The following is a 19,004-nucleotide window of genomic DNA, read 5'->3' as shown; positions in this document are numbered from 1 at the left end:
TAAAGTAACTAAATGGGTGCTTGTACCTGAGCTGTGGGCTGTGACATGACCTGCAGTCACAGGAAATCCAGTGTTTTGTGTGCTCCCCCAAGGAAACCCAGCTGTGTGTCCCTCTGGAGAGGTCCATCAGCCTTGGGGTGTGATGGGGTCTGTCCCAGGGCTCATGTCCGGCTCCCCAGGCTGGGTTCAGTTTTCCTCTGGCCCTGGACAGCCTCTGTCAGCAGCAGCAGCTTTCCCAGGATCTCTGGCTGCTGGGGAGGATTGCAGTGCTCCTTTTCACGTGTTCTTTGCTCTCCAGTTGCACAGAAACTGTGCCATCTGCTGGGAATGAACGTCATGGAGTTCACCCGGGCCATCCTGACTCCCCGCATCAAAGTGGGCAGGGACTACGTGCAGAAAGCCCAGACCAAAGAACAAGTAAGTTTGGGTGTTTTAAAGATGAAGGGAAACTGGGCCTCATCCTGATTAGCTCCTAACAAAGAAAGTTGGGATGAAGTGTGTGCTGCCACTGACTCTGATTAAGTTTTGCTGTCTTTATGGAATGTTCTTTTATGGTAAAAATCGGTTGTAGAATAGAGGAAACCTTTCCCTTTCCTTGACCTTCTCCTGGTTTTCATCCTTTGTATCACTGTTGTGACATTATCAAATACTCAGAGACCTTTTGTTTTTATGGAACAGTTTAAAAAGAAATTTTTCTTACCATTAATCAAACTACTGCTTCTAATGCTTGTTTTCATTCCTCACTGGTATGAACTCCATCCAGCTTCTTCTTTTCCTTAGTTATTTGTGATAACATCCATGTCTGTGTTCTTTTGATGGCTTTTCCAGGGTAAATAAATTTTCCTGTTTGGATTTTTCAGGCGGACTTTGCAGTGGAAGCTCTGGCAAAGGCCACCTACGAGCGCCTCTTCCGCTGGCTCGTCCACCGCATCAACAAAGCTTTGGACAGGACCAAACGTCAGGGAGCATCTTTTATTGGCATCCTGGATATTGCTGGATTTGAGATCTTTGAGGTACTTGGAAATCCTGCTTGCCAGGTTTTTCTTTCCCCTGGTAATGTGTGATCAGGACCCACTGCAGAGCCACTGAATGCAGCGTGTTCCAAGGCTGCAGGAGGGGTTTGTTTGGAGCATAAAAAGGCTTTGACAGCCCAAAATTACAATGCCAAAAAGTCATGCTTTAGTCTAAATCCTTCTTTTAAGTGTGGTGGTTGTTCCTACTATGCATTAGTTTAATGATATGTAGCAGGGAACATGAGAGATTTGTGTAGTTTTCCAATTTTCTCTCCGTTATATTAGAACTTTGCAGAGTTGTGGAGAATTTCCTTATAAAGTCAAATTTTTTGAATTCCAGATACGTGATATCTTGTCACTGACTCATTCTTGCATACTGATGTTATTCTTGTAGTTGAACTCCTTTGAGCAGCTCTGCATTAACTACACCAACGAGAAGCTTCAGCAGTTATTTAATCACACCATGTTTATCCTGGAGCAAGAGGAATACCAGCGAGAGGGGATCGAGTGGAATTTCATTGATTTTGGACTGGATCTGCAGCCTTGCATTGACTTAATTGAAAGACCTGTAAGTTTGCACATGAATAGCGAGGTTGGACTGCTGAGTGTGTCTTTTACTCCCTGCAAATTAGATATTTCTCCTGGAGCTGTCATTAAAAGGGAATTAACCAGAATACTCAAGTCCGAAGTCTAAAACACTGTGTATTATTAGCAAAAGGATTAATCCTGAGGGGATTTTGCCCTGATGTTAGTGTAGAACACTGAGCTCAAGATATGGAGCTGCTATTTTTATGCTTTTTTCCTCAGTACTAATGAAGTCACTAATCCTGTCACTGTCACTAAACTGTGCCCATTGTGGGCTCGGATTGAAACCTTTTCAAGACTTGGGGTAAACTTTTTTTCATTTGAAAGCAATAGCAAAATTCCTGACACTTTCCCTTCTTTTCCCCCCACAAATCTGCCTTGTAAATGGAAAGCAGTGTCTTAAAGGTGGTTTTAATCACTTTGCTTTTTAACTTACTCCCCTGGCTGCTCAGTTTAGGGAGGCTGAAGAGCCCTTCAAAGAGCGGGAGGAGCAGAGGGGGAGAACAAGGATTGTTAACCCAGAAAGTTTATTGTTCTTTGCCCCTCTGAACCTCTTTTAAATTCCCCCTGGGGCGTTGCAGTTACTGCTCCCTGCCTTTCTCTGTGTGCTCTGGGATACAGGTGAGCTGCCAGTGATGCTGGGCATCCTCAACAGCTGAAAAGCCCATGAGCTGCAGCCTTGTTTTCCTTTGGGAAAAGGGGAAATCTTGTCTCAGTTTTCAGAGGTGTGTGGAACTTCAGAAAGTTCTGCCACCTTGGAAGATGAAATCTCCTCCAAAAGCCTCAGGGGGGCACGTGTGGATGCCTTCAGTGGGCACATGTTTGGGTGAACATCCTGAAATGCGTCATTATTTGAAAAGCACATCTCAGCACCCTCACAGTTGTTCTGTAAATGTGATACCAGGTAGTAGAAACATCTCCCTTCAAACGTGTGGAGTTTGCTTTCCTTAGGAAGTTTTTAAGTATAGGTCTTTAAGTCTGAATCCCTACAGCCCTTTTCCATTGCTTCCCTTTGTACTTCAGTCTGTCTCCTCTGAGGAAAGTAATCCTGACAAACAATTTTACAGCTGTAAAATACAGACACTGGTTGTTCCCTGCTTCGTTTGAAGAAAATGTGAACTTTCAAAGAGTGTGCTTCAATTCCATGGAGAGAGGCAGTGTTCAAAGCTGTTCTGGATCTGGGAATGCTGCTGGGTACCCACCCACGGCTTGGCAGGGGAGGCTCAGTGGCACCACAGGAGTGTCCAGGGGCAGGGAGGGATCACTGCTTGAGTTTGTCTTCCATTAAAACAGGACATGACCCTGGAAATGTGGATGAGCTGCTGTACCTGCCACAGAAATGTTGGAAAGGTGACTCTGGAGATCATCCAGTGCAGGCCCAGCTCAGAGCAAGGCTCTGGTCAGCACTGGATCATGTCATGTCTGACTCCACAGACATGGGAATGAATTTGTTTGACCTGGGCTTCCCCTCAGCTTGTTTATCTGAAATCTAATTTAATCATTTCAGACTAATTTTATTGTGGCATTCAGTGGTGTGTTGTAAATATTAAACTTTTAAATATATATATATAAAAGTATTCACAGCTTAAACCCAACTGCATTTCAGGCAAATCCTCCTGGTGTGTTGGCACTGCTGGATGAGGAATGCTGGTTCCCTAAAGCTACTGACAAGACATTTGTGGAAAAGTTGGTCCAGGAGCAAGGAACTCATTCCAAGTTCCAAAAGCCAAGACAACTAAAGGACAAAGCAGACTTCTGCATTATTCACTATGCAGGGAAGGTAAGGGTTAAATGTGAAATTCTTGGTTAGAAATGTTGGTTTGGTGGAAGTGCTATGCAGTATAGCATATTTCATTTATATATATATATATATATATAAATAAATATATATATGCATATATTATGCAGTATAGCTACCAAATTTAGAAATACTTTTGCCTTGTTTAATTTTCTTGAACATATTCAGGAGAGCTTTTATGGAACTTGTGTTACCAAATGGACAGAACTGAAAAATATGAATTACTATTAGATAAAGCATATATTTTGGTTTCCTTTAATTTTTTTTTACCAGGTTTTACAGGTGGAGTTTTTTCCCAGAACTTTGTTGAAACGAATCTCTGGGTTGTCAGGTTGATGGTAGTGCTTGAAGCAGGGCTGTGTCAGTACCATCTTCACATTTATCTTCACATAACGCTTTCTTTTAGAGTTAAGCTGAGACCTTTTAATTTTTGCTGTTGGCTCAGTCCTCAGTCTCCTGCTGCAGGGACAGAGCTCAGGTGCAGCTCCAGGAATAACTGCAATTCCTGTACTTTGCAGATCCTTCATGATAACCAGGGATATTCTGTAGGGCCCTGCTTGTAACTATTTTCATAAATGGTTAAAACTTAATCCTGATTTTTTACCTGATAGTGAAAGAATCAGATTATGTGAATGATTCAGAGCTCTTCTTTAATTTTCACTCTAAGTACTACTGGCTTGTTGTTACCTTGTTGAGGTCAGTGCTGCCAACTAGGTAGTTGTAGCAAAAAGTGAAATAAATTACACATTTTGTTATATCAATATTTAAAACAGTTACTTAGGAATAATGCAGTCATCACTCTTCCTGCAGTTAATAGATTGCCTTTGAATAATCAAAGGAGAGTAAAGCAGCTTGGTGTCTGGCTAGTGGAAATGATTGTTCTAAAGAATGGTTTATTTCTGCCAAACTGAGTGGGCATTTTTGGAATACTGGCATTCCAGAGCTTCCTCTGACAGAAGGCATTTTGCAGTTTCTGGTCAGAATGTGTTTTCCTTCAAAACTGGAATAATTTCCTGCAAGAACTCCTGAGATAAAGATCTGTTTTGGTTTGGGATGGTGGAACTATTTAAATGTGTCTTTTCTTCCAAAGCCTTATCCAAAAATAGAAAACTTTTGGTTTGGTTGAAGCAAAGGCATGCTAATCTGTGCAGAGGTTTTGGTGGAATTAGGGCTTTTTAGGGCTCTCTTTTGGGTTGGAATGAAACCCCTGTTGTTCTCATTGAGTTTCCAGCTGCTGAGCTGTGGTTTAATTGGAAACCACAGGTTTGGTTCTTTTGAGATAAGAGCTTTGTTTTCCTTATAGAACAAAGTGTTTAAATATAACTATTATAGGGAAATTAATTTATTCTCTAGTGATTTAGATAAGTAAAATTAGGATCTATCCTAGAGTTGGTTTTATATCTTCACAATCAGGCTTCACAACACCAGGCTGCAAATGCACACCTGGCTATGAGCAAGTCAAAAGATTGCTGGATTTTTAAAGAGAACTCCCATTTACTCCTTCAAAAGAATAACAACCTTCTGTGGTACTTTGAGCTGTTCTTAAGAGGCCAACTATGGACACCCGAGGTTGGTGTGGACAAGCAAGGCTGGACTCTGACCTTGGACCTCTTTTCCAACCTTAATGGTTACGAGCGTTGAGAACGGGAGAAAAACACCACTGTAGTGATCTGAAAGCTGTTCCTGGTGCTGACCAGTACAAACCTGCAGCTGGTTGTCTGTCCCTCTGACCCTGCAGGTGGACTACAAAGCAGATGAGTGGCTGATGAAGAACATGGACCCCCTGAACGACAACGTGGCCACGCTCCTGCACCAGTCGTCCGACAAGTTCGTTGCTGAGCTCTGGAAGGATGGTAAGAGATCATGCTCTGAGCACATGTTGGTAGTGATTGAACCTTGCTGGATGAGTTTTAAGTTTTTTTGTGCCTCCTCACCCTCCACCCTCTGCACTGTTAACATCTACAGCGTTTTCTCTCTGATTTCGTGCCACAAGTAGGACAAGGAAGTTGGGTTGCACCTCTGGCCCCTTGCACATGTACCATTTCTGAGTAGCTGCTTCTCATGTTCATTATTTGAACTGATATTCACTTATTACTTGTTACTCTGGGTTGAATTTCACGTAGAATCTTATCCAAAACTCTTGGTTGGGACTTGCTGCAGTAGAGTCCTGAATGTGAACAGCTGGAGTGGTTCTTCCTGTTAATAAAACATTGTCTTGTGTGAGCACCAGCACAGTTGTTTCAGGTGCAGTGGTGGGGGATACCCTGGAAATCCACATCTCCTAAAATGAACTCCATTAACAGCCATAGCAGTGCTGAGCTATTACATTTTAAAATCAAATGCAGTGTATTCCTGTTCTAACTGTGCACTGCTGTTCAGCCAGTTTACCTGCACATCACCTGAAAGTATTTACCAGTACTTTTAGCAGAATACTCCAAGAAGCAGAAATAGCCAAATAAATACTTAGCAGGGACTTTTCTAGTTTTAGCACCACGGTGTGTTAATTAGAGTATATTTACGTGTCACAGTATATAAATCCTGTAGTTTGTTATTTGAGGAGGAAATGAAGCTTGTGATAAAGATGATGCTATAGGTTAATACTGAGTTTCCTTCTTACTTGCCTCAGTCACAGAGAGCAGCTTTAATGAATAGATAAAGAACTTTTTGGTTGGGCATCTGCGTCTGCTCCTTTCTTTTTGAGTACCCACACAAGTGTTTTGGTCCAAATATTCAAAAGCCGCTTCCACAGATAATTGAAATGTGCATGGAATATGTTGTGGCCTAATTGCTTTTGTAGCACAGTTAAGTCTGTTTGCAATTGATGAACCTGTTGTTTTTACTAACTGAAGTGTCTTGTGTATCTGCTCTTCTGTCTTTCTGTTTCTGCTGTTTCTCTGCCTTAGAGATTCAGAATATTCAGAGAGCCTGTTTCTATGACAATATTACTGGTCTTCATGAGCCACCAGGTGAATGGATATGAAACAGTAGGCCTACTAAAGGCAGGGCTGTTGTATCTACAGGAAAATCCATTTTTGCTCGTAGGCTTGCATGAACTTCTCATTTCATGCTGGGTTTAGGTAAAACCCCCACAGGCCAGCAGTCCCTGAGTGCTCCTGTCCAGCTGCTGCTGCAAACACACATAGCATCTCCAGTTATGCATTGCAGATGACAAGGTTTGTTGCTTCCTAGTTCCATGGGGAGATGTAGAATTGCTTCTTAAGTGACAATTCTGGTAGCTCCAAGCATTTGGGAGAATGCATAAGCTTTGTAACACTTATCAAGCTTCTTTCTGCAGTCCAACATTGACAAAACTCTGCAATGTTCTAGAACGTGGCTGTGTGCTTTTGGGAGGAGAGCTGAAGAATGTGTTGAAGTATCAGAATGAGTGCTGCAGTTGTAGTGGGGGTAGTAAGTGAAATAAAACTTCTTCCAGACTTGTTGGAATTGTTCTTTTATTTAAAAAGCTCCTAATTGTAATATTCCCTGTTGTATAAACAGCACGTGTTTTTTGAGGTATTGACAAATCAACAAACCCACTTGCTTGGAATGTCTTTGAATACACTTTCAATATTTTATAAAACCTCCTCATCCTCCTTGTATTCCTCTCCCCAGGTTTAGAAATATTGAAGGTTGTGCCTTCAGACTTTCAGCCTTTACTTGGGTTTATTTTCCGCTGCTCCTGGTACACCCCATCCCTGAGGAGGCTCGTGGTGTTCCTAAAGTCATTCCCGGAGGGCTCAGTTTCAGGACCTTCAGCCAGGGGATGATGGTCCAGCCCTGCAGTTCAGTGACTGCTCCTAAACTGTAGGCAAAGCTTAGATTTAATAATCCTGGTGGAAATAGAAATCACCCTCTTCAAGCTGGAGCACAGAGGGGGAGCAAAACAAAAGTGCACAAGGATCAGATCACAAGATCAGGCCAAATTTCAAAGGTACCTCCCAAACCAAAGCTGGGGGGGTTCCAGCCCTTAGTGGGGCTGGTGGGGGCAGGTCCCCAATATTCACAAGCTGTTATCCTTCTCTGGGACTGACTCCCATTAATTTCTGTCCCATGTCTGATTTAGAGCAGAATTCTGCTTCAGAGTAATGATTTGGGGTATGATTTATGAACACCTTGCCACCTGCTTTTTCCAGCTTTAATAAACTGTAGATTCTTGTGTTCAAAACCATGTGGAGGAGCTGGGCTCTGCTCTGTACTCCAGCCAAGACCTATAACTGATTATTCAAACTTGTTGCCCTGTGTTTTTCTGCTTTTAATTTTCTTTTTTTTATTTTAATAGACTTTTGAAAGCCAGTTGAGTACAAGGAGGAAATAAAATAGTGTCACTTACTTGTCAGATACAAAACTAATTCTGATAGCAAAGCATAACTGCCTCTGCTTTGGTTTAAATGATAAAATAACTTCACAAAATTGAAGCTGTAGCCTACAAGTACCTGCTTGTTTCTGGCTGGCCAGTTTGGATTTCATTGGGAACCCACATATTTTGGGTGTTTGTTCAGTATTAGGAAGCACCAGCAATAATTATTAAAGGTGTCAATCAACCACTTGTATTTTTTAGTAAACTGTTTACATAATTCTTGACATACACCTGGAATCACCTTCGTGTTTTTGGCCTTAAGATTTTAATGTCAGCAGTCAGATTTAGAATTTGTGCTTCTGAAGAATAAACTGTAGGGATCCTCACCCAAAATGTTCAAAAAATGAAAGAAACATCTCCACTGTGATGCTTTATGGCAGCTTTGAAGTGCTTTGGTGTGGAGTGTTCCCGGTTTGAAACTTGGTTTTTTTTTGACTAGGGATTTCTTTCTAGTTGTAATAAGATGGAAAGAATTCTTCAAAATAGCAGCCCAGCAGAAGTCTGCCAGATACTTTTCCCCCCCTCATCATTGAAATAACACTATTTCCAATTCTTCTGTAAATTTTTATGAAAATAAGTTTGAATACTCAATGAAACTCAGATTTAATCTATATAATTGTCATAAGTGACTCTTCACTTGAAGCAAATATACACAGATGTGCCATTCCAAATGTTCAACTCAGAAATATTTTGCATTGTGAGAATTCCAATAATTGCCGGTTTCCAGGCAGCTTTATTTTATCTCCGTAAAGCTGACTTAAGACAAAGAAAATAGCTTCACTGGTCATGTAGAACTGCAAGTAAAGAGCTGGATATTTCAGTCTGTACCTACTAAAGCTACACTCTTCTGCTGGATAAGTTTGTGGCTTTTGGTCCCAAAGCTTGTGCACAGCGTCCCTCGTCCCTGCCTTGCCTTCCGACGGCACCTCTGTCATTGTCCCGCCAAGCTTCTGCTGCTGCACTGTCGCTCCTCCTCCTGCCTCCCCCTCCTCCTGGCAAAGCTCAGAGCCCCCTGAACTCTGTTCTCTTGTCCTTCCCAGTGGATCGCATCGTGGGGCTGGACCAGGTCACGGGGATCACGGAGACGGCCTTCGGCTCCGCCTACAAGACCAAGAAGGGCATGTTCCGCACCGTGGGGCAGCTCTACAAGGAGTCCCTCACCAAGCTCATGGCCACGCTCCGCAACACCAACCCCAACTTCGTGCGCTGCATCATCCCCAACCACGAGAAGAGGGTATGGGCTGCACACCACTCCCCTGCTCCCTGCTCCTTGTCAGCCTTCACCTGCCTTTCCCCCTGGGTGTGGCTCTGGGAAGGCTGGAAGGAGGAGGAGGAGGAGGCTGGGCCTTCCTCTTGAAATCAGAATCTGCAGATCTCACACTGATAAATATCTTCTTGGTATTCCCTGCACATCCCCTGATTTAAACCGTTGTCTTTGTGGAGAGTAGCTTGAATCACAGAATCATAGAATCAGCCAGGTTGGAAAGGACCTCTGAGGTCATCAAGCCCAACCCTTGATCCTCTGCCACCCTGGTTCCCAGCCCATGGCACTGATGCCACATCTTAAAAACCTCCAGGGACAGAGAATCCACCACTTCCCTGGGCAGGCCATTCCAATGCCTCATTACTCTCTCTGTAAAGAATTTCTTCCTAATATCCAACCTGAACCTCCCCTGGCACAGCTTAAGACTGAGCCCTCTTGTCTTACTGAGAGCTGCCTTGTTTGAAATACAGAGTACTGAGTTTGTCTGGGAGGTGTGAGACCCCAGGCTTGGTGCTACGAGCTCATCAAAGGGCTTTGACTTTAAAAATATATACAAGGCCTTGAGTTGGGCCGGTCCAGTAATTAATATGTAATAATTAATATAATAATAAAATTATAAAATAAGTCGAAGGTTGGACTTGATGATCTCAGAGGTCTTTTCCAACCTGGTTGATTCTGTGTGATAATCCAGTGTCTCCCAGGAGGTAATTGGGTGGCTCTGTTTATACTGTGTGCTATGCACAACTTGCCAGTGGTTGAAGACAAACTCGTTGGGTGGAGGCACAGGGTCAGTCCACAGCTTGGCAAGACAGATCCCTGTGTATACATCTTCTAAAGGGAAATGTCTGATGTTTAAGGAGACTTTAAAGATATTTTCTGCTATATCTCCATAAAAAAACATATCACAGAATCCCAGGATATGCTGAGCTGGAAGGGACCCTCAAGGATCATCCAGTCCATCTCCTGGCCCTGCACAGGCCCATCCCCAAGAGTCACCCCCTGTGCCCCAGAGGATCATCCAAAGCCTCCTGCAGCTCTGGCAGCCTTGGGGCTGTGCCCACTGCCCTGGGGAGCCTGTTCAGTGCCCAACCAGCCTGTGGGGGAAGAACTTCTGTCTAATCTCAACCAGTTCCAGGGCAAATAAAGGATAACATTCACTTGGATACAAGTCAGGTGGCAAATACCACTTGCTATCCTTGTCTCTGTTAGGTGCATAACATCTCTCAGTAAATAACCTGTAAAATACTTGTGCCGTGTAGGAAGTTCTGGTTTTAGAAACTTGTGTACTGAATGTTCATTATTGACAAAGGTCAGTTTTCATAACATATGGAACTTGTGAACACTAAGTTGCAACCCAGTTCATTCCCATCAGAGTGTTAATGGTTAAATTAAAGCAGATGTCACTTGTTGAGTGATGTTGTGGTACTGTCTGCTTTCCTCTAGGGTGGTGCTCTGGAGGTATCCATTTATCTTGATGCACAAAAATAGGACGTTTGGATTTCAGGTGTCAGGCTTTTGTTACCCCAAGTGTGTCAAATAGCACGTCCACCTTCCACCTGCTCTGAGCAGTGTTAAAAGTTAGGAGTTAGTTTTTCACTAATACCAATTGAAAGACTAAAAATCATGTGCTTGTTTTGTTTTGTCCAGGCTGGAAAACTGGATCCACATCTGGTTCTAGATCAGCTCCGGTGCAACGGGGTTTTGGAAGGAATAAGGATCTGTCGACAAGGATTTCCAAACAGGATAGTATTCCAGGAGTTCAGACAGAGGTAACAGCAGGAACAGTCTTTTGAGTTAATTAGGAACTAAAATTCCTTGTTCAATAATTGAAGAAACCCCACACCCCTCCCTCCTCCCCCAACCCTACTCAAAGAAAATCAAAACCCATGTGGGAGGTCAAACTTGAAGCAGTTGAATACTCCAAGTTTATTTTGAAGGCAGTAGGGGAAGGGGAAACAATCTACTGGAAAAACTTCCTGGAGAAATTCCTTACCCATGCACTTGTCACTATAGCCTTATGCTATACATTTATACTATAAATAATACAGCTTCTTGTTGAATGTAAAAGTGCTTTTTCATTTGCCTTAAAGGTACGAGATCCTTACTCCCAATGCAATTCCAAAAGGTTTCATGGATGGTAAGCAAGCCTGTGAGCGGATGGTAAGTGTTTTTACCTAAATATTGGCAAAGCACTGAAAAGTTGTAACAAAAATTGTCTTTTTCTTGGTGTAACAACAATGTGCTCACCTGTCCCATTTAGATCAGAGCCTTGGAGCTGGACCCCAACTTATACAGAATTGGCCAGAGCAAGATCTTCTTCAGAGCTGGTGTCTTGGCACACTTGGAAGAAGAGAGGGATCTGAAGATCACAGACATCATCATCTTCTTCCAGGCAGTGTGCAGAGGGTACCTGGCCAGGAAGTACGTGTGGTTTGATCTTCTTTTGGGTCTCCTAAGCCTCTTTGATAGGGAGCTGTGCATCAAAACTTCCATTTCAAGAGAGATTTTCTTAAATGTCTTTCCTGATAAGCAGTAGCTGTGTTCAGGATATTAGTCAATTTTTACCTAACAAGAATTTGCACCTTCATTCCTTGGTATCTCCTTTTCTCACTCATGTGACACATGCAGCTCTTCACAGTGGCTGCTCTCTTCCTGTTCCTCTGGAGGTTCCAAGAAATACTCTGGAAAGCTGCTTTTTTTTGAAGTCAAAGTGTCTAATCCATCCTGATTTAGTCTTTTTTTATTTTTTTTTTTAAGAAAAAAACCTGTTAAGAGTAAGAATAAATAGCATTTGTAATTGTTGTTCTGGAAATGGTGATTCCAGTTCTTGCTCTGACTCTTCACAGAAGCGAGAACTTAAATCAGTGTAACTTCTAAACAAGCCTGTTCATGGTCTGCAAGTTTTCTAGAGTTGGGTAACCTGAAAATTAAAAGCATGGACATGAGATCAGCTTCATTTAACACAAGCTTTTTGCTCTGTCTATCTTTCAGGGCCTTTGCAAAGAAACAGCAGCAGCTGAGTGCACTGAAAATCCTGCAGAGGAATTGTGCTGCATATTTAAAGCTCAGGCACTGGCAGTGGTGGAGAGTCTTCACAAAGGTTCCTGATGTTCTCTTCTGTTATATTCACCTGTAAATAGGTGAGTGCAGGTTCTCACTTGTTCTTTTTAAATCTTTACAGGTGAAGCCTCTTCTTCAGGTCACTCGTCAGGAAGAAGAACTTCAAGCCAAGGATGAGGAGCTCATGAAGGTGAAGGAAAAACAGACAAAAGTGGAGGCAGAACTTGAAGAAATGGAAAGGAAACATCAACAGGTTGGTGCCTAAGATCAGCATTTGATATCTAGGACATGAGTGATCCCATGTAACCACGTTGGGTGACACTGGGGAGCAAAAGCACTGAGAATCAGGAGAGCTGAGTCCTTTCACAGTCACCAGGAACATGGAAAAGGAAGATACAGCATGAGCTGTTGCTGCAGGGGTGCAGAAACATCCTGTTTCCTAGTTTACAGAACTTCAGTAGCAGTGTCAGCCTGTGCATGGGCTGGGTGAGGAGTGGGGAAACAGTTATGACAACTGTCCAAACCTGGTGGTCTTGTGTGGTGGGGTTACAGTGTTGGTGGAGAAGGGAAGAGCACCTGATGTCATCTACCCGGGCCTGTGCAAAGCTCTTGACATGTCCAGCACGATGTCCTTGTCTCTAAACTGGAGACACGTGGATTTAGGGGGTGGACCACTCACTGGATAAGGAATGGGCTGGATGGTGGCACTCAAGGAGTTGCAGTCAACAGGTTGATGTCCAGGTGGAGGCCAGTGACATGTTGTATCCTCAGGGTTTGGGATTGGGACTGGCAGGAAGTCATGTGTTCCACGGCACTGCTCTGCCACTGCAGGGATGAGGGCAGGCAACAGTCCAGGAAATGGGCAATTCCTGCATCTTTTTGCTGCTGGTAGAACAGGGAAGGTGGAGGAGGTGCAGAGGGATTTGTTCCTAAAATTGAGGGGACAAGCAGGGAATGTTGCTTGTAACCTCATTGTCATAAATGGTGTCTTCTGAACTGCAGCTAAAATCGCATCTCAAAGTTGTTTGGTTTGTGATGTTGACCAGGGAGCCAAAAATCGGAGCAGAACTTGGCCTTTAAGTAACTTTGTAGTTGTCACGTGTGTAATCTCTCACAAGAGACATTCAGGTGTCATTTTTAAGGTTTTACTTCATTTGTGTGTGTTTGCAGCTTCTAGAAGAGAAGAACATCCTTGCAGAGCAGCTCCAGGCTGAGACAGAGCTCTTTGCAGAAGCTGAGGAGATGAGGGCTCGCTTGGCTGCCAAAAAACAAGAGCTGGAAGAAATTCTCCATGATTTGGAGTCCAGGGTTGAGGAAGAAGAGGAGAGAAACCAAATACTGCAGAATGAGAAGAAGAAAATGCAAGGCCATATTCAGGTATGGTTCTCAGGAGCTGCAAATGGAGTTAAGGATGGGGAAGCTCCCTCAGCACCTTCACAGAGTGGAATAAGCGCATTTTTTTCTCCTCTCCCTCTGTTCAGTTTGATGAGCTTCATGTGTCTCTAGATATATGAGGGTGAGGAGAGGAAGAAAAATCAGGATGCCCTGTTGGTATTTAAAGGAGGAATTCTTTAAAGAAGAATTCTTTTAAGAATTAAATTCTTTGAAGGTTTTTAAAGACAGCAAGTGCTTCTGAGAGGGAAGGAACCAGGAATGACCAGACTGACCAGATGATGCCACTTGTGAGAGAAATGTTCCTTTTTGGTTAAAATCCAATGAATATCATGAAGAATATTCCTCATTTGATTTTTACAAAACTTCAGACAATGTCCTCTCCTCCAAGTTACTTGGTTGGGTTTTTTTCTGAAAATGATATTATTTAGATGCTTCCTTATGAATAACAGGGTCCCTGAAAAAGGGAGTACCTGAGAACTTTCCTGTATCTCAAGATAATGGTCATTAATTACATTTTTTTAATTTTATAGTTGGAATTAAAAAGGTGAAAGACTGCTGAAATGAGAGTGTGTTTCCTAGACAGCACATTTCAGCCAAAGCTGAAATACAGAGCATAAAAAATTCCATGTGTATCACATGGCCCTTAATTTCATTTCCAGATCATCGATACTGTAAATGAATCTAACAAAGCAAATGTGGTTTGTGTGTGTGGTTGGGCAGGTGGCTTTTAAAAATAATTCATCTTTGTCACTAAGTTAAAAAAAAAAAAAAAAAAAAAAGCTACCACATGGATAACCTGGAAAATGCACAGATGCAGTTGCCTTTCTTCCCAGGACCTGGAGGAACAGCTTGATGAGGAGGAGGGAGCTCGACAGAAGTTGCAGCTTGAAAAAGTGACAGCTGAGGCGAAGATCAAGAAGATGGAGGAAGAGATCCTACTGCTGGAGGACCAAAATTCCAAATTTTTGAAGGTGAGACCGCTGTGCATGGTGGAGAGACTGCACCACAGGGAATGATGGTGCCAGGTGCCAGCTCTCAGTTGGAGCCTGCTGTGACTTTATCTGTAAATTATGCACCTGAAGACTCATGGACACTGGAGATTCATCTGAACTGACATTCCCGAGGGAATTATTTGTCGTGCACTCTTTCCAGTTTCGTGATTCTTCCAAATCCAAGAGCTGGAAACTATCACAGCTGCCATTTTAATTTGCCAGCAGGTTTCCAAAAGCTGTCCTAAAACCAGGCCTGCCATGAGTTGAATTCCAGGTCTCTCTTGGAAAACAAATGTTTGTGTTTCTAAACAATTCCACTCAGTCCTTAATATTGATAATCACTTGGAACGAAATCCGTATGTGCTGTAAGAGACCTCTCTGTGGGTTTTGTATGCTCAGGGCCTCTTCAGGTGATGTTTTACGAGTTGTTCTTCCCCTTCCTCCCAACCAGGAAAAGAAGCTGATGGAGGATCGAATTGCTGAATGTTCTTCTCAGCTGGCTGAAGAAGAAGAAAAGGCCAAAAACTTGGCCAAACTCAAGAACAAGCAGGAGATGATGATCACTGATTTGGAAGGTTGGTTCTGACTATTAACAGCCTGGCCACTGTGCCAGAAAGGGATGGATCCCCTGGGACAATGTCTGCAGTGTCTGCTCTACTCTGGGAAGCGGAGCCGTATCTGCAGATACCTCACAGCTGGTATTTGGAGCCAACTCTTGGAGGAAATTTGTGTCTCTTGCAAGAGATGTGGCATCTGGCTGCTCAGTCTTTCTCCTGCTAAACTTCTCAGGTTTTTGTTTTTGAGAATCCGTTTCATTTACAGAGAAATTTAGAATTCCCTGTAGTTCCCTGCATCCTTTAGGACTGAGGTAAAACATCTTGGGAAGTTGCTTCACTTTTCAGAGCCATGTATTCCCGGAAGAAGGGCAGCAGGATTCATTAGACCACCCCTATTTTGTATTTTTTAACAAGCAAGTCTCCATTGTTTTGCTTTTCTTAATGGTTTATCTGCATTATACTTCTATATATTATTTATTTTATCACTGAGCAACATGGTCTAGTGGAAGATGTCCCTGCCCATGGTAGGGGGTTGGAACAAGATGAGCTTTAAGGTCCCTTCCAACCGAAACCACTCTGTGATTCTCTCTAAAATAGAGTTCCATTTCTTCATCCATTTATTTCTTATTGTTTTGCCTGTGTTGTCACAGGCTAAACCTGCCCCATATGTAACCTTTCTTCATTTTATGTTGTTTCTTTTTCAAACTGCTTATTGTTGTAAATAGATATTTTGCAACGTTAACAAACTGCCAAGTCAAAGTTGCAAAATATAAAGCAAAGTCGCTCTCTGTGCCCTAATTTGGAAATAGTTTTTGCACTTTGTGTGTTATGGCCTGTCTTGCTGCATATTTTAAAGCTGATGTGCTTATGGAAGAATAGCAAAGCCTTATCAGTATAGGAAAGTATTGAACTGATAGGGGTAGTAAGTGATTGATGTACCTTGTCTTTAACAATTGTATTCAGTGACCTTAAGATGGGTCTAAGTCAGCTTTACTCACTGGAAAATAATGCTTGAGTAGCTTGTGCTTAAATCATGACTAGAGACCTGACAGATGTGTTTGGTTACTGTGCCATTCCAAGACTGATGACCTTAGAAATGGAAATTAGAGCTTAAATATAAGGCATGCAATTTCTTGGCTAGTAAAGCCCAGTAAAATGATATTTACACTTGGAGATGGTTCAAGAAGCCATTAAGGTCTCTCTGCTGGAGTCTTGGCACTGCTAGGCAGTGATATTTGGGGGAAAAAAAATTAATTCAGTTTGCTAGGAACTTTCTCAGTTACAAAATTGGGTCTTGTGACACTGTCACTGACTGGGAACAAAATGTAAAAACAGAGGGAAAAGTGCTCTTTTTTTGGAATGAGAAACTGTTTAGAGAAGAACAATGTTACTTCAGGGTGTGTGGAAAATCCCAGATAGCCCTGGGTGGCTGTAAGAGGTGATTCTTGACCATGATCCTGATCCAGTAGCAGACTTAGGAAGGGTGTGAGAGAAATCTCTGCACTGGGGACCCACAGAGTGTCAAACAAGTGTAATAACTCCAGTTTATGCCAATGCATTTAGAATTATGTTAATGCTCTGCTGGGCAAAACCTTCCTGGGACTTAAATCTCTTCCATCCCTGCTCATTAGGTGACTGTGAACAATTCAGCCAGGAGTTGTCTCAATCAGACACCAGGCAGGTCAGCTGAAGGTGCTGGATAGCTGTGGCACTTGGGTTTTCACGAGGAATTCCTCAGGCCAGGAGTGTCTTGACCACACGAGGAAACTACTGGGAGGAAGCTCCTGGGGTTGCAGAGTCTTGCTAAATATCCCTGGGATGTGAGTTAGAGGCACAAACACTTGGAAAAATGGTTGAGCCAAGTTTTCTTTAAGCTGTACTCTTTTCCAGGAGACCTTTTGGAGTCTGGCCTAGCCCCTCCAAAGCCATTTTTTTCCAGCCCATAGTTTATCTTCATCTTTGAATGTTGATGTCTGTGATTATCTGGCCTGACAGCTGCTCTGTTAGATCCTGCTCCTTTCCTACCAAGATGAGGTTATGTTTCTGTTCTCTTATCTCAGACTTTTTTTATCCATTCACTTGCCTTTCCTTGACTTTTTGACTAAATCACACAGTTCTGTGTTTCATTTTTCTCAGCCTGGAGAAAGAATTGAGACAGCATAAATTAAACTTCCCACCCTTCCTGCCACCCCATGGCCCCCAAACCTTCTGAGGGTGACAGGAGGAAAAAATTATTTATCAATAATCATCCTTTGCTTCCTCAGAGCGCTTAAAAAAGGAGGAGAAAACCCGCCAGGAGTTAGAAAAAGCTAAAAGAAAACTGGATGGTGAAACAACAGACCTGCAGGACCAAATAGCAGAGCTGCAAGCCCAGATTGAGGAGCTGAAGATCCAGCTGGCCAAGAAAGAGGAGGAGCTGCAGGCTGCTCTGGCCAGGTCAGGGCAAGGGCTGCACAACAGGGGGAAAAAAATCTGCTTTAAACCAAAACTTGCTTGGCTGCACGTTGGAGCTGGGAATGTTGGGCCAGGAGCCAGTTCTCATTCGTGCTGGAGCATCTCTGGGCACCTGTGCTGTGTGTGAACAGGGCCAAATAAAGGAATTCAGTGCTCTCTCAGCATCCTTGCTCTGCAGAGCTGCAAAAAAAAAACAACACCAAACTCCCTAGAAGTTTCACCCCAGGGTAAAAGAGTTTTTGGGCTCTGGAAGCCTTTTAGTCTCACAGAATTCAGCCTCAGGAGGGGAAAAACGTGTAGTTCTTAGTGTGTCTTCCTTTAATAGAGTTCTGACAGACATTAGCAGGACAGGATTTATCTGCATTTCTGGGGTGGTCCTGCAGTCACATGTTATGATGTGAGCTAAACATCTTTTTTTTTTGAGGTTGGCAGTTTTGTGGAAAAAGAAAATTTTACAGACAAAACATTTTTGGGACAGTGTTGAGATCTACAAAATTGGAATATTTGAATGTAAACTAAAGCTTGACCATTCTGAGAAGACACCTGTAACCTGCAGCGCTGCTTGAGAGTGACAGTGGGATTTTATCTACCATATCTATTACCTATCCCTGGAAGTGTCCAAGGCCAGGTTGGACAGGGCTTGGAGCATCCTGGGATGGTGGAAGGTGTCCCTGCCCATGGAGGGGGGGGCATTGTAGTTTGATGATCTTTAAGTCCCCTTAACCCACATCATTCTGGCATTTTTTAGAAGGTCTGTTTTATTCCAATGGAAAATTTAAGATCTCATTTATGTAGATAATTTAAATAGATTGTTCTGAGAGTAGGTGAAATAGCATTCATTAATTGTTGTGCCACTATTTACCAGAGGTGATGAAGAAGCAGTTCAGAAGAACAATGCACTGAAAGTGATAAGAGAGTTGCAGGCCCAAATTGCAGAACTGCAGGAGGACCTGGAGTCTGAGAAGGCCTCACGTAACAAGGCAGAAAAGCAGAAAAGAGATTTAAGTGAAGAGTTGGAGGCTTTAAAAACTGAACTGGAAGATACTTTGGATACCACTGCAGCACAGCAGGAGCTGAGGTAGGAGCACATGTCTGTGGAAGGAGGCACCACTGAAATTCATCTTTAAAAAAAGGACCGAAATGCTGAGTTTTTTGCTAACCCTTGGTGCTTCCTCTAGGACAAAACGTGAGCAGGAGGTGGCTGAACTGAAGAAAGCAATTGAAGAGGAAACCAAAAACCACGAAGCACAGATCCAGGAGATCAGGCAGAGGCATGCCACTGCCCTGGAAGAGCTATCTGAGCAGCTGGAACAGGCCAAAAGGGTGAGAAGAAAAGGAATTTCCTGCTTCAGGACTTTTTATAAGTACCAAAGGTGGTGATACCTGCAGAGCTGAGTTGTGTTTAGTTTGTGAAATTATAGTTTGGGTCATTCACAGATGTATGTGGACAATTCATATCCTGTAATAATATTCTTTATGTTGGGAATATTTCACAAGCTTCATTAGTATTTTAAACTGAGAAATGTAGC

The 19,004-nt window shown here is 42.8% G+C and overlaps 1 protein-coding gene across 6 annotated transcripts in view; it reads left to right on the top strand.

The window, feature by feature from the left end:
- MYH10 (myosin heavy chain 10) overlaps window positions 1-19,004 on the top strand; it is a 104,021-nt gene that overhangs the window by 69,880 nt on the left and 15,137 nt on the right. For 4 of the 6 annotated variants that reach the window (XM_027896866.1, XM_027896870.1, XM_027896865.1 and 1 more), the window contains 18 exons: window positions 299-417; window positions 861-1,013; window positions 1,408-1,581; window positions 3,205-3,378; window positions 5,135-5,249; window positions 6,300-6,362; window positions 8,794-8,987; window positions 10,665-10,786; window positions 11,108-11,177; window positions 11,278-11,438; window positions 12,009-12,117; window positions 12,199-12,330; window positions 13,248-13,454; window positions 14,306-14,443; window positions 14,916-15,039; window positions 17,286-17,457; window positions 18,341-18,553; window positions 18,654-18,798. In XM_027896866.1, coding sequence (XP_027752667.1) covers window positions 299-417; window positions 861-1,013; window positions 1,408-1,581; window positions 3,205-3,378; window positions 5,135-5,249; window positions 6,300-6,362; window positions 8,794-8,987; window positions 10,665-10,786; window positions 11,108-11,177; window positions 11,278-11,438; window positions 12,009-12,117; window positions 12,199-12,330; window positions 13,248-13,454; window positions 14,306-14,443; window positions 14,916-15,039; window positions 17,286-17,457; window positions 18,341-18,553; window positions 18,654-18,798 — 2,585 coding nt within the window. The remainder of the gene's footprint in view (window positions 1-298; window positions 418-860; window positions 1,014-1,407; window positions 1,582-3,204; window positions 3,379-5,134; window positions 5,250-6,299; window positions 6,363-8,793; window positions 8,988-10,664; window positions 10,787-11,107; window positions 11,178-11,277; window positions 11,439-12,008; window positions 12,118-12,198; window positions 12,331-13,247; window positions 13,455-14,305; window positions 14,444-14,915; window positions 15,040-17,285; window positions 17,458-18,340; window positions 18,554-18,653; window positions 18,799-19,004) is intronic. The other 2 variants (XM_027896869.1, XM_027896868.1) reach the window with 1 other exon arrangement.

This window comes from Empidonax traillii, unplaced genomic scaffold, assembly GCF_003031625.1.
Source record: "Empidonax traillii isolate 1590-97213 ecotype Southwest subspecies unplaced genomic scaffold, ASM303162v1 scaffold518:size600044, whole genome shotgun sequence".
Classification (NCBI taxonomy): Eukaryota; Metazoa; Chordata; class Aves; order Passeriformes; family Tyrannidae; genus Empidonax; species Empidonax traillii.
This window is presented reverse-complemented; position numbering and strand designations above follow the sequence as displayed.